Source organism: Bombina bombina, chromosome 1 (genome assembly GCF_027579735.1).
Source record: "Bombina bombina isolate aBomBom1 chromosome 1, aBomBom1.pri, whole genome shotgun sequence".
NCBI classification, from domain to species: Eukaryota; Metazoa; Chordata; class Amphibia; order Anura; family Bombinatoridae; genus Bombina; species Bombina bombina.
Window position 1 is genome coordinate 168,342,981 of NC_069499.1, and position 15,052 is coordinate 168,358,032.

General features: G+C 39.3%; 1 protein-coding gene across 1 annotated transcript in view; it reads left to right on the plus strand.

Annotated features, from left to right (window-relative positions):
• EIF2AK4 (eukaryotic translation initiation factor 2 alpha kinase 4) overlaps positions 1–15,052 on the plus strand; it is a 396,156-nt gene that overhangs the window by 311,926 nt on the left and 69,178 nt on the right. Inside the window, exons 32-35 of the mRNA XM_053697714.1 lie at positions 9,622–9,708; positions 9,828–9,940; positions 10,378–10,436; positions 14,690–14,787. Coding sequence (XP_053553689.1) covers positions 9,622–9,708; positions 9,828–9,940; positions 10,378–10,436; positions 14,690–14,787 — 357 coding nt within the window. The remainder of the gene's footprint in view (positions 1–9,621; positions 9,709–9,827; positions 9,941–10,377; positions 10,437–14,689; positions 14,788–15,052) is intronic.

Here is a 15,052-nt window from a genome sequence, read left to right on the forward strand (position 1 = left end):
TAAATCCAAAGTTCTACAGGTTCGAGGTTTAATTTCAAGTATGAAATATGAAATAGACGATTTAAAGGAGTAATCCGGAAACCAGCAGGTAGTTTAAAATGTCCTTTATTACAAATTCTTTTAAAACAATTTTGCAGCTTCAGCTCCAGTTACAGTCATCCTCAGGTAGGCTTTGGATAACTCTAAATATTTCAATTAATCTAGGGTAGTCCTGCTTCCGATACAAGGGAAAGATCTAAGTCTGATGGAATCGTATAGGCCCATTGCATTGTTGAATGTGGACTACAAGATGTTGACATATATTTTGGCTAATAGATTGCAAGTAGCTATTAGTTCTCTCATACATGCAGATCAAACTGGATTTATGAAGGGAAGAACATTGGTGAAAAATATTAGGAAACTGGAGGTAGTGATAAATTATTGCGATATGGCAGCTAGAGAGGGTTCATTCAAGGCGAAAGACGCAGCAGTGATAACTATAGATACACAGAAGGCCTTTGATTCCCTGGTCTGGGACCATATGTTTACTACTTTAAGGAAGTTTGGAATTCAAGGTAATTTTGCTAATCTTGTTTCTCTGCTGTATGCTGCACCTACAGCTGCTTTAGTTGTCAACTCTATGGTGTCGGATAAATTTGTCTTGCAACGGGGAACAAGACAGGGGTGTCCTATCTCACCCCTTCTTTTTAATTTGTCTCTGGAACCGTTGGCTATATACTTTCGAGATAATCTGGAGGGAATAGATATAGGCGGTTTTAAAATCCAGCAGGCAATATATGCAGATGATCTTATCTTTACTCAAAATCTAGAAGATAATCTATCTTTGATTATTGATGCTCTGGATAGATTCCAGTTATTTACGGGTTTTGGTATAAATAAGGATAAATCTGAAATATTGTGGTTGATTAGGGATAAGAATTCACCGGTAACGCCGTTCAAAGAAGCAAAGGAGTATATTACGTATTTAGGACTAAAGTTTGCACCAGATCCAAGAAACTGGTACAAATTAAATTTCCCACCGCTTATTAGCTCTCTGGGGAAGGATATAGAGAGGTGGATGAACTTACCCCTATCCCTGTCAGGTAGGATCCAGCTAATTAAAATGATTTCATTACCTAAATTTTTATACACATTTCAAGCCATGCCATTACTGTTATTAAAGAAAGATAGTATGTTAATTAATAAATATATAAGACAATTTATATGGAAAAAAAGGTCTAGAATAGCGTTCAAACGCATGCATGCAGGAAAAAGGGGGGTGGGGCTAGCCATTCCAGATGTAGAGGCATACAATATTGCGGCCAATATGAAGTATGTTTTAGACTGGTTCTTAGGAACAGACAATTTCTCTTTGTACAATGTTGAAGAGGGGATGGTTGCGCCATTCTCCCTTAAAGCTCTTGCTCACATGCCTTTATCTAAGATCCCTAAAGGACTAAGACAATTAATAATTATAGACCAGCCGATCAGAGCCTGGCGGAAATTTTGTACAAGAATAGGTTTCAATTTCAGGGTTTCTCCCTATTTAACCATAAGGGGGAACCCTGATTTCTTGGAAGGGTATGACTCTCTAAGATTTGGGAGTTGGACGGACGCAGGGATTAGCTATATGATCCAGGTTATTAACATAGAGGGAAATAAGGTTAAAACCTTTGATGAATGTAAAACTGAATTTGTGATTATGAACTCCCAGTTTTTCGCTTATTTGCAACTCCGCCATTATGCCGAGCAGATCTTGAAAGTAGTAAATTTGGAATGGCATAACAAAGCTTTAAATCATATTTTAGCATTATTTAGAATGGGGAAACTGTCGATCTCTCCCACTTATGCCGCACTATTAAGTAGTCAGGAGCAGAGCAATATTAGGTACCTCACCTTAAAATGGAGAGATATCTTTATCCCGGAGATGGAAACCGAGGTACTGATAAGCTCTATTAGGAGGGCGGCTAAAGCTATGAGGGGGGAATATTATAGAGAACAGCAATTCAAGATTTTATATCAATTTTATAGTACCCCTAAGCTGTGCTCATATTGGAGCAGAGATGGGGAAAAGTTAGCTTGTGGAAGATGTAAATTTTGTCTAGCGGACTTGGTCCATCTGTTTTGGTCATGCCCAGTGATTCAGAGATTTTGGGGTAAAATTTCCTTTTGGGCTACAAAAACCTTCAAGACATATATTTATCTAACTAGGCCGAATGTGTTTTTTCTAACAACACATGAGGACGCCGGGGGGAATTCCCTCTTGTTAAATACAGTTATTCTTATAGGTAGGAGAATAATCTTGAAAAATTGGCAATCTCAGAAAGAACCTAGACTCTCAGAATTAAGGAATGGGTTATTACATCAGTTATTTTGAGAAATGGCTAAAATACAAATGGAAATAAAGGTTAATATAGAGGATTTCTTTGCTAAATGGGAAAAATATATTAGATCACTCGATAATAATACTCAGAAGTTAATTATATCCCCTTTTCGAAACTCAATATTCATCCAGGAAGCAAATTTAAGGGGAGAATGGGTATGCTTGGTATAGTGGGGAGAGGGTCCTTTTTTTTTTTTTTTTTTTTCTCCCTCTTTCTTTTTTTGTTTGGTTATTTTCTTGTGGTTGTTTTGTTTTGTGTGAATGGTTTGGATGGAAATTGAATGGTCAAGAAATATAGGCAAATACCTGACAGCTGGGTTCAGAGTGTAAGCAGTAAAATGGACGACTAAGCGATCCATTCGGGCAAGTTAAATTGAGTAATTGTGTAAGGGTTTAGCACGGCTTGGTGGAAATGGTTGTAAGATATGTTATTATAAACCTTTGACTCATTTAGTATGGACAAGGGAATAGGTGTTGTTCTTGTAAACATATTTGTCCTTTTCCTTTGTCACTAGAAATTTTTGTTATGCTGTTGGTTGGAAAAATAAAATATATAAAAAAAAAAAGTCAACTATAGGTGGGATTCAATTTTACAACTAGGTAAAGAACTTGTGAATATCAGGAGTTCTAGGACATCATATCCCAATGTCTGCACAAATATGTCCAATTATGTATAAGGGTTGCCAGGATATAAAAGTAAGTTGCCATACCACCTAATCATTGCGACTCCTTCAGGGTATGGCATAATATATTAGCCTACCCTATGTCAGCACTCTCAAACTCTTGTCGAAAGGAAGGAATACCCATAGTCACCAAATGGTGCCAAACAGCCTTTTCGGGGGTAGTGCTCCAGTCCTCTTGTCGTGGAGAAGCATCATAAGACCTCTTTAGCTTTTGTAAGGTTATCTTCCCTGGCTCTTGAAGACAGACTTCTCGTAGTAGAGCTAGTATGTCGCATCTCCTCATTCCAGGCAAGCGAGCAGCGATCTCGGTTATATCGGCCATCCACGTGCAGAGTTGACTTATAGGCTGCCAGTTAGAGTCTATCACATCTGACCCCATTGTGGTGTAAAGGTATGCTGAGGTGTCGCGTGGAGTGCCCTGAATATTCTTCAAGACCACAGGCTTGTGAGTTATATGTTCTCCCTTCTGCCCCAGGGGATTGGACGCCTCCCATAAGGCTTGGCTATCGGGTGTAGACACAGGCTCCTTGCGAATTGCTGCTTTTGTTCTGTTGGTGTCGGCATATTTAGCAATAGCTTCATAGGGTCAGGTAATTGTAACTTCCTAGGCTGAGATGTTAACATTAGGGAATCCAAACTGCAAAGGATTGGCGTCTCAAATTCTTCCAAAAGAGCGTGTATCGCTGATGAGAATTTCTCCATGGCATGGTATAGGGGAACTGGCACAGAGTATCCATACTTAATGAGGGGCATGGTATTGGCCTCAATGTTCAAGTAGTGTGGATGTTCCAGTCAGTGCCGTTCTTCAGCACAAACAAATGGCTGGTGAATCTGACTTGCATATCAGGAAAGTGGAGGGGTAGATAAAGGTCCAGGCCTTTATCAGGCCTCTGCTGCGTACCTTCTCTATTTCTGTCTGCTGGGCTGAAATTTCAGATAAAAAGTGCTCAAAGTAACTCCACAGGTGCAAATGTACATCACATCATTAGATACAAACTTGGTGTGTGGAATAAAGGAGTGATAAACAGCAGTTTTAACAGCTCCCCAATCAGCCAATATTAGTAAGCAGCCATCTTGGTCGCTGGTCGGAAAGATGTACATTCATCAGGGATTACAGTGGCAACCAGATGCTAGTATTGCTACAGTTGTGGGGGCAGCATCTTATTGGTGCGATAACTTGTCTGATCTGATTTTAGAAGAGACTTCCATAGAAGAGATCCAGGATATGATTAGGGCGCTTAAGCTGGCCAATACTTTTATCTGTGATGCCAACATGCAAGTGCTCAGACTGGGAGCCAAGATTTCTGCCTTCACTATTCTAGCTCGCAGAGCTCTGTGGTTAAAGTCTTGGTCTGCTAATGTCACATCTAAGTCCAAACTTCTGTCTTTGCCTTATAAGGGTAAAACTTTGTTTAGTCCTGGTCTGGCTAAGATCATTTCCGAAATTACAGGTGGAAAGGGATCTTTCCTACCTCAGGATAGGAAGAACAGACCTAAGGGTTGTCCGACTTCTAATTCTCGTTCCATTCATAACTTTAAGGGACAGAAGTCTTCCCCCTCCTCTTCCAAGCCTGAACAATCCAAGTCTTAATGGAGATCTTGTCCGCCTTGGAATAAGGGCAAGCAAACCAAGAAGCCTTCCGCTGATTCCAAATCAGCATGAAGGGATTGCCCCCGATCCAGCCTTGGATCAAGTGGGCGCAGGCTTTCTTTGTTTTAACAGGCATGGATATGTGATGTCCCAGATCTTTGGGCAGTGGACAATAGTATTCAAGGGTTACAGAATAGGATTCAAAACTTGTCCTCCCAAGGGCAGATTTATCCGATCAAGGTTATCTGCAAACAAGGTAAAGTGAAAGGCCTTCTTAAACTGCGTAAAGGACCTATCTTCCATGGGAGTGATTGTTCCAGTTCCATTAGAGGAACAGGGTCAAGGATTCTATTCAAATCTTTTTGTGGTGCCCAAAAAGGAAGGAACTTTCTGTCCCATTTAGGACCTAAAGTGTCTCAACAAATTCCTCAAGGTTCCGTCCTTCAAAATGGAAACCATTCGTTTCATTCTTCCCTTAGTCCAAGAGGGTCAGTTCATAACGACCATAGACCTGAAGGATGCTTATCTTCATGTTCCCATTCACATGGATCATCACCAATTTCTGAGGTTTGCCTTCCTGGACAAGCACTTCCAGTTTGTTGCCCTTCCTCTTGGTCTTGCTACGGCTACCAGAATCTTCTCAAAGGATCTGGGGGCTCTTTTGGCAGTGGTCAGAGCTCAGGGAATAGTGGTGGTGCCTTACCTGGACAACATCTTGTGTCAAGCGTCATCTTTTCAACTAGCAAGATCTCATACAGAGATGTTGTCTATTCTAAGTTCCCACGGGTGGAAAGTGAATCTGGAAAAGAGCTCCCTAGTTCAAGACACAAGGGTGTGTTTCTTAGGAACAATTAGAGATTCTCTATATATGAAAAATTTTCTGACGGAAGTCAAAAAATCAAAGCTTCTTGCTTCATGCCTCTCTCTCTCCAATCTTCTGTTCGTCCATCAGTGGCTCAATACATGGAGGTGAATGGTCTGATGGTGGCTTTCATGGATATCATTCCTTTATGCTCGGTTCCATCTGAGACTGCTGCATTAATGCATGCTCAGTCAATGGAATGGAGACCACTCAGATCTCTCGCACAGGATAAATCTGGATTCCCTAACGAGAGACTCTCTCTCTCTCTCTCTCTCTCTCTCTCTCTCTCTCTCTCTCTCTTGAATTTCACAGGACCATCTGTCTCGGGGCACATGCTTCCTGAGACCTTCCTGGGTGATTGTGACCACTGACGCTAGCCTGTTAGTCTGGGGAGCCGTTTGGGGCTCCTTAAAAGCGCAGGGCCTGTGGACTTGGGAGGAGTCTTCTCTTCCCATAAACATCTTAGGGTTGAGAGCAATCTTCAATGTCTTGACAGCTTGGCCTCAATTAGCCTTGGTCCAGTTTATCAGATTCCAGTCAGACAACATCAGCTCAGTGGCTTACATCAATCACCAGCGAGGAACTCGGAGTTCCTTAGCAATGAAGGAGGTGACACGCATTCTACAGTGGGCGGAAGCTCACAATTGTCTCCTATCTGCCATCCACATTCCAGGGGTGGACAACTGGGAGGCGGATTTTCTGAGCAGACAAACCTTTCATCCCGGGGAGTGGGCTCTCCATCCGGAGGTATTCTCAAAGATAAACCTCAGGTAGGGGTTTCCGGAGTTGGATCTTATGACGTCTCATCAAAACGCCAAGCTTCCAAGGTATGGTTCAAGGTCAAGAGATCCTCAAGCCGCTCTGATAGATGCTCTGGCAGTTCCTTGGAACTTCAATCTGACATACCTATTTCCTCCGTTTGCTCTCCTTCCATGAATCATTGCTTGTATCAAACAGGACAGAGCGTCTGTGATTTTAATAGCTCCTGCATGGCTTTGCAGGATCTGGTGAAGATGTCATCTCTTCCCCCTTAGAGGTTACTACTTCAGGGTCAGTTATATTTATGCGGATAAGGAGGTTCTTCATACTAAGCTGAGATTTGTTCCTTCTTTTTGTCCCAATCCTTCTTTCCAGAAGGAACGTCTTTTGCATAACCTGGATGTTGTACGTGCTCTATAATTTTACTTTTAAGCAACTAAAGATTTTCGGCAATCTTCTGCCCTGTTTGTGGTTTTCTCTGGTAAACGTAAGGGTCAGAAGGCCACTTCTACTACTCTTTCTCTCTGGTTGAGAAGTGTTATCCGGTTAGCTTATGAGACAGCTGGACAACAGCCTCCTGAGAGAATAACGGCCCGTTCCACTAGGGCTGTCTCCTCTTCCTGTGCTTTCAAAAATGAAACTTCTGTGGAGCAAATTTGCAAGGCCGCCACATGGTCCTCTTTACATACCTTTTCTAAATTCTACAAATTTGATACTTTTGCCTCAGTTGAGGCTTCCTTTGAGAGAAAAGTTCTTCAAGCGGTGGTGCCTTTTGTTTAGGTCCGCCTGTCTTGTTCTCCCTCCTTTATTTTGTGTCCTCTAGCTTGGGTATTGGTTCCCACTAGTAATTGGAATGAATTGTGGACTCTCCATGCCATAGGAAAGAAAACAAAATATATGCTTACCTGATAAATTTATTTATTTCCGGGCATGGAGAGTCCACGACCCGCCCTCATTTAAATTAAGACGGGTGTATTTTGTAAAAACCTCAGGCACCTCTATACCCTTGTGTTATCTTCTTTTTCCATTTCCCTTTGGCCGAATGACTGGGTGTTATGGGTAAGGGAATTGACACTTAACAGCTCTGCTGGGTTGCTCTTTGCCTCCTGCTGGCCAGGAGTAAATATCCCACTAGTAATTGAAATGAATTGTGGACTCTCCTTGGCCGGAAATAAATAAATTTATCAGGTAAGCATACATTTTGTTTTTTACCTCTGTGATTACCTTGTATCTAAGAATCTTCTGACAGCCCCCTATTCACATGACTGTATTTATTAACTATTGACTTGCATTTTAGCCAATTAATGCTGTGTTGTGCTGACTCTTAAATTACTCCACAGGTGTGAGCACAATGTTATCTATATAGCCCACATGAACTAGCAGTCTCCTGTTGTAAAAATCAAATAAAAAAGCATGTGATAAGAGTCTGTAGTGGCTTAGAAACTGCAGAAATTTAGAGGTTTAAATGTTATAAAGTATATTAATATTACAATGTTGGTTATGCAATGCTAGGGAATGGGTAGTAAAGGAGTTATCTATCTTTTTAAACAATAACAATTTTAGTGTTGACTGTCCCTTTAATCATCATCTTTCTTTTCATTTTTTTTTGCCCCATCCTTCTGTAAAATGATGAGGAAACTCTTCTACTTATGTTTGATGTTAATAAATTCATTGTCTTCGTCCATTCTTTTTCTAAAAGTTCAGAAGCACCTAGCGTTTTTTTTTTTTTATTTGTTCATCTTTTCCTTTTGTTTGAAAGTCTCTCTATGTTTGTACTATGAAATCATTGGCTTTATTTTAAGTCTGGGGTTTTGACGCCTTCACTTGTACAGCCTTCTTTGGATATATTCACTTTAATGTTTTGGTTCTTCATGAACTATATTTAGTATAAAGTTCTCGCTGTCATCACTTCCTCAGTCATAAGTAAGGAAGTTTTATCACCACCTGTATGTTCCTATGGGTTGCTTTGGTGCTAACTTAGTAGCATAGAATTAGGAAAATTAGAGGAAGCAATATTTATATTCCATATACATTTCTTTATATTCAGAGTGATAATAGGCAAAAGCCTTACCTGGTGCACTATTTTTGTATTTACTTTTGTTGCTTTCTATATCATATGTAAAAAATATGGCAAAAGGGGATTGTTGAAGTGTCCACATACACTGGTAACCCACTAATTTAAGTAATTCTGTCAAATACAGGTAATACCTCACTTTACAGCGCTTTACTTTACAGCGATTCGCTAACACAGCGCTTTGTGGAGCTGAAGTTCAACCTCCAAGGATTTTTAAATAGTGCTGTAATCATTGTGAGGTTGCAAAAAAAGTGACTGGCACCATTTTGTTATGCTTAGTTGAGTTCACTCTGTTTACAGCATTACAGTGCAATCTGTGTCTCAGTGCTGTAGTCTGGCAAATTGTACTACGGTAATTGTCACTATTTTACAAGTACAGTATTTATTGAATACTGTGCTGTGCTAGAGTTAAACTAAACGTAGCACTATTGCACCCCTAATATATGTTAGTTCAAACATGTTTTCAAGTCTTTAAACACACCGGCAAGTTAAAAGAAAGCTAAAGCTGCCAGTTTTTTAAGGCAGTTTTCACTTTACATTGGGGCTCCGGTCCCTAACCTGTTGTATGAGCGGGGGTATACCTGTAAATAGTATACATACATAGTATATATCTAATTTTAGCCTATTGAGAAATATTATAATCTGGGATCTATGGATTCTCCTTGGATATTTTATGTTTGCTTGAATGCTTGAACATAAAGTATTAGAGTGTTATAGTATTATGGATATGTTTAAACGTATGGCTCAACTACCTTAGTGCATCTAACTGTTAAAGGGGCATGACAGTTTAAAGGTTTTTTTCTGCTCTGTATCAAAATGAAAGTTAAAAAAAGTATTAATGTGCTTTGAAAAACTGAATGTTCTTGTCCTGAATAAACCAACTTTTTATATGGGAGATTTATTCGCAGCCAGTAAGCAGTAGATTCATGTACAGTGAATATCAACAAAGGAAAGAAAAGGGAATAAACGTATCCTGTATACTGGCCGGTCCCCAGCTGTGATTATCACCCTCAGTAATAAATGTTTTGTTATTTCATTAGTAGGTCTTTAGAACTGACAACTTTTAGTGGCCCCCAAATGTTTGATTGTGTGTCCCACTTAAGGACACTGGTGTGGATCTTTGTTCATTGCATTAGCTTTTAGATTTGCTTCAAACAGCTTTTGCACTGTTCGCATAATGTGGTTCACACCACTTTAATTTACAGAATATGAAAACTAAATATTTTCTGTATTTTTACTTTTTGTATATTTCCTGTTCATGTTTTCTTTCTATCTTTCTTTTTTTCACAGTCCCAGGATGAGCTGCACGAGTATTGCAGTAACTCAGATATTACCTATGCTGCTATTATCTCCGATAAAGAAGGGAATCATGTAAAGGTATTTACATATTTACTATTTCTGAATCTGTTTTTCTAGAATTTGTACAGCAAACTTTTGAATGAAAAATTGCAGTCTCTGGCATATGCACAAATAAACATTATATTTTTCTTTTATAGTTAAAAGTGTTTGAGAAGGAAAGACAGAGCGAGAAAAGGATGTTAGAGACTGATCTAGTGGATCATATGGTACAGAAGCTACGTATGAAAGTCTCTGATGAAAGAAATAGCAGGTACGTTAAATTTCCTACTGGTATTTATTATTTGCCTTTATTTAAAGATGAACATTATAAGAGAGAGCTTAAACTTTCACATTGCACTGCATTACCTGTGAAGTACTTATCAACCAATCAAATAGTCAGGAAGTACCTATCAACCAATAAGCATTAGTAGGAAGTATATAACTGACACAGCTGTACTAGTTTTAAATTACATTTTTTTTCTCAATTTTTAGTCAAGAAAAAAAAAATCAGCATATGGCAAAATTATTTAAAGTACAACGTCCCTTTAACTACTGTAACATAGTCATCACTCCCGTTTATGTCTATATAAAAAATTATTTCAAGCGAAACCACAAATGTTGACAGTTTTATTTTTTATTAATCAATTTATTTTCTTGTGAATATGTCATACAATGAATGATGGCAGCTTATGACTGTTCCCTTTGCAGAGAAGCATCAGACAGCCTGTCAGTGCAAAATGTCAAGGGATCATTTGCAAACAATCAGGGTATGTGCTTTAACATATTATTTTTTGATTATATTTTTTGCAACTGTGATGAATAGTGATATGTTGGGTCTAAAAGTTTCCGTGGCCAGTCATTCCCATCTATCCTTACATTATAAACGGTATTTGCTCATAATCTGTAAAAATAGACTAAAATAATGCTTACAATCATATGCAAAAACACCCTTAATACAGATACCTAATATTATCCTTGCACATCTTTTTATTTAAGGAACATGGAAGTTAAAATGAAATCTCCTTGATACACATACATGCCTAGAGAACTATATGTGTAACATTGTTCCAAAAAATAGTTTTAGACAGTGATCAAGACGTGCACATTACTGAGCATGCTATTGTATGCTATCATAGAAAGCTGCTATGGGTTAACCCTTTAAGCACGCATGATGACACATTGATGTCACCAAGTGTCAGAACCCCGTGCCTGGAAGATGAAGAGGGTTTAAGGGGACTGGATGGGGGAGGGGTTGTTGTTCAACCCCTCAATCTTAGCGCCCTTAGGGGATATGAAACCCAAATATTTTCTTTCTTGATACACATAGAGCATGCAATTTTAAGCAACTTTCTAATTTACATTTAGCCACCAATCAGCAAGCGCTACCCAGGTGCGGAACCAATAATGGGCCGTCTCCTAAGCTTACATTCTTGCTCTATCAAATAACGATATCAAGAGAATGAAGAAAAATTGATAATAGGAGTAAATTAGAAAGTTGCTTAAAAGTGCATGCACTTTCTGAATCATGAAAGTTTTTAATTTTGACTAGACTATCCCTTAAACCCTAGAAATCTAAAAATAAAAGTACACACATGCTTTAAGCACAACATATCCTTTAACAGGCTATCAAAAAGGCCTAGAGAGGGGCGTGTCTTCAGGCAGCACCTTGAGTGGTAGCAAAATTGGTAGCTGCGTGTGGGATACTGATAACCTGCCACCTATCAGTTAGTTATGAAGCCATCTACCTTATACACTTTGATGAATGGATTCTACAGATCCTGCTGATCATTTTGATATAAGATTGTGCCGAGTTCCGCACCAGAAAAGCCGATCTGAAGCGTTGAGGCCTGCGGCAACCTTCAACAACCCTCACCCCCCACAAGCAATAATACAGGGTATGAGCAGCCAGTGTGCTGCTATAAAACTGCTCTACATCACTATTCAAGCACTAATTAAATTATGGAGACCCAGATTATAGATATGTTGAGCTCGATCTTGGAGACACAAAGAATCCATCTCTGCAACATTATAGAGAAAGCATTCCGTTCAGACTACCGCAGCTGCAAGGAAATGGAGGAGCAGTTGCAGGAAGGGAATCTTCCTGATCCTTGTCAGGAACCTAAAAGAAGAGTGGAGAAAAACACAGTGGCCATCGATCGCAATGTCAGTGACAATTCTAATTCTGACCCAAGAGTGACAAAGCAATCTGGAGCTCATACTACTACTAAAGAGACTCCATCATATGTGCCCGGGAACGCGACTAAGCAGCAACTATACCCACATGGACAGAGCCCTGCTCCTACTCATCCTGTGAGACAATGGAGAGATCCAGATCATGGCTCCCACTTGGCAGTGACGAGACCTACAGGAAAGGACATACTGACCACATTTGAGGAGAGCCGTTATGGGAAACCGTCACCTGCCGCCAAAGGTCGCCACTCCAGCAACGCCGGCCCCATCTGGTATCTATGCTCATAACCTCCTAGGGACCAGTAAATCTTCCACTTATCGTCACCGGAGCATGTTTGGAATCTTTCCAACAATGCGCGAACCTCCCTTTTCCTGGATCACTGAGCATAAAGTTACTCATGACGAGTCACCTGGAGCGGCTAGGCTTATTACCGAGTAGAGTGGGGATAGGTTGAAGCGCTTATCTCTGATAATGTGAGGTTTAAAACCCTACCTGTTTTTTTGCCCTTATCAGCAATAGTTACGGTTTATCACCCTGTCACTCTCTGGGACTATTAAGCCCATTTATAACAGCTATATTGCCTGAAACTAGTAGACTCTCATGCGGGACTACACTGAACATTGAAACCGGCTAAAATTTTATAGGAAGCTCAGATATATGAGCTATGATGTTTATACCCCCCCCATTGTTGGACGTCTAGTTATGTTCCTTTAAGTATGGCGATGTGTGTTTTGTTTTTAATATTTAGACAGGATGGTTTAATTATTATACTGACTCTGCATCAGTTATGGCAAATATTATTGAAGTTATGCATTTAAAATTAAGTGTTCATATATGCAGCACACATAAGTTATATATGCTATATCTGTTATGTCCATACAATTTTGGATGCATATCTGTATTCAATTTTGAACTGTGCCCTCCCAGGCTTGTAATTTAGACATACTAGCTCAAGTATAAAGATATTTGTTGCAAGCCATAGACTCACACACACAAACCATGAAGCATAACTCAGGCCTTTAACAGGATATTACATATATTCTAGTAACACTACCTGTCCCTATCTTTTATACCTTAACGATTTTTAACATATTGAAATGCTACCTCCTATGACTATTCTATTGCCATGTAACCTACTAATGCCTATCATTGTCTCTATGCTTTAAGATATGGTGCCTTTAGTACTTAATGTGTAAAGACCCAGTGCATTTTGTCCTCCTTTTCCCTGATATGCGATACAGTTAATGTACTCTGTATTATTTTAAGGAGTCTATCTTTGTATTATACTCTTAATTCCATGTGAAGCTAATACTGTCCAAGATTGCTCACACCCCCAGACACTAAAATACGCCATCATGCATTCTCATACATTACAACAGCGCAAGTTGTTTACACTATTATTATCTAGTTCAATTCAAAGTTTAGATCATGGCCCAAGAGTGGCCCTAAGCTTTATTACCCCCCCTCCTCAATGTCACATGGTAATACATAGACCCAAGTGTGGCCTCCTGTTCAATAGGGGTATCTTAAAATCTAAAACTGAGCTTTAATTTAAATTAATCCATACTCCTTGCAGATACTATCTTTATTCCTGGCACAGTGGTTACTGTACTGAATTAAGTATCTTGTATGCCTGTATGGTATTTTAACGGCAATTGTCTGTAATAATTTTCTCAAAACCTCAAGAAAAAAAAATAAAAGGCCTAGAGACCACCACAGTGATCAACTCGCCACTGAAACTTAAATAGGGACTATCTGGCGTGAATAAATGTCCATAATTTGCATAGCGGCTCAGGGGAAGCCCCTATGTGCAGATCAAAGTTACATAGCTATACCGAAAAGGTCCTTTTTTATATGTGGATAACCCAGTCTTCTTACTATAACGTTTAGGGCGACAAAACGCGCACACACACACACTATTGTTTATAACTTTGATTATTAAAATTTTAGTTAAATAAAATCATTTTTTAACACTTTTTGTTGCAGGTTTCTTACACATAAACACATATACAGTACATAAAATAATGGTATAGTGTGAATCTGCTGGGTTTCCTGAAACAAAAATATAAAGCATATGTGTGGGTTTCTCATTGAAAAATAAGCAGGGCCTAAATGTGAGCAGCATCTAAAAACTGCAAAACAGCTCAGCACAAGGGTGGAAATAACTAAGCAGTTAAAGGGTTAACAAAGGATACCAAAATAAACTGTTAAATGCAAATAATAGAAGTAAGTTGGAAAGTTTTTATTAGATCAATCGTGAAAGTTTAATTTTGATTTCCATGTCCCTTAAACGTATTGAGCGGTTTAGGTAAGGACAAATTTATGATACAACTAGTCCTAAAGTCCGTGTACACGGGCCATTTTCTGCAGTGCAGTGGTCTCTTCCGGACCCACCCATCCGACACCAAAGCCCCCCCCCCTCTCTGTTTTCTGATTCTCACGGAGGTCACTGCTGTCCTTCCTTATGGCCAGGTATGTTTGTCTGCATCGGACAATCATACCTGACCTTTTATAATATAGGATAGCCCCCAAATAGGTGCCAAAACAGAGAGCTCCATGTCCCCTTTGTAGTGAGCACCTACCTTGTGCTTTGATGGCAGAAAAGCAATGCCTTGCATCAGCACAGCAGACTAGAATATAGTTAAAAGAAGTACAGTGCCCTATACAAAATTAATTATTTTTTTACCAAGCAATGTAAATTCTTACATAACCAGATATTTATTATTTATGTGTTTGACTATTTGAAAGTCTTAAAGTTTACACGTCATTTCAAGATCAATTTGTAACAGTATTTGATCATGGAAAATGTAATTTTCTATAATTTGTCAGGTTTGTCTGAACAACACAGTACTACACTAAGTCCAGGTATCAGCGTCATATCCCCAGAAAAGCTGTCTGCCAGCGCAAGGAGACGATTTGAAATGCATGTAAGTTTTTTTATTTATTTATTTTTTAATCTATTTTGTGGACTAGTATGACAAATATATTTGGCTTCTCAGTTGTATTACCTTCATGGAATCCAACTTCCTACTCTCCAGAAAGAGGAGATTGCTTCTCTAGAGGAGCCTATTTCTTTAGAGGAGGTCGCCTCCACAATCAAAGACCTCCCAAGAGGAAAAAGCTCAGGCCCAGATGGCTTCAGTGCCAAGTATTATAAAACGTATGCCCCTATATTAGCCCTGCAACTAATGG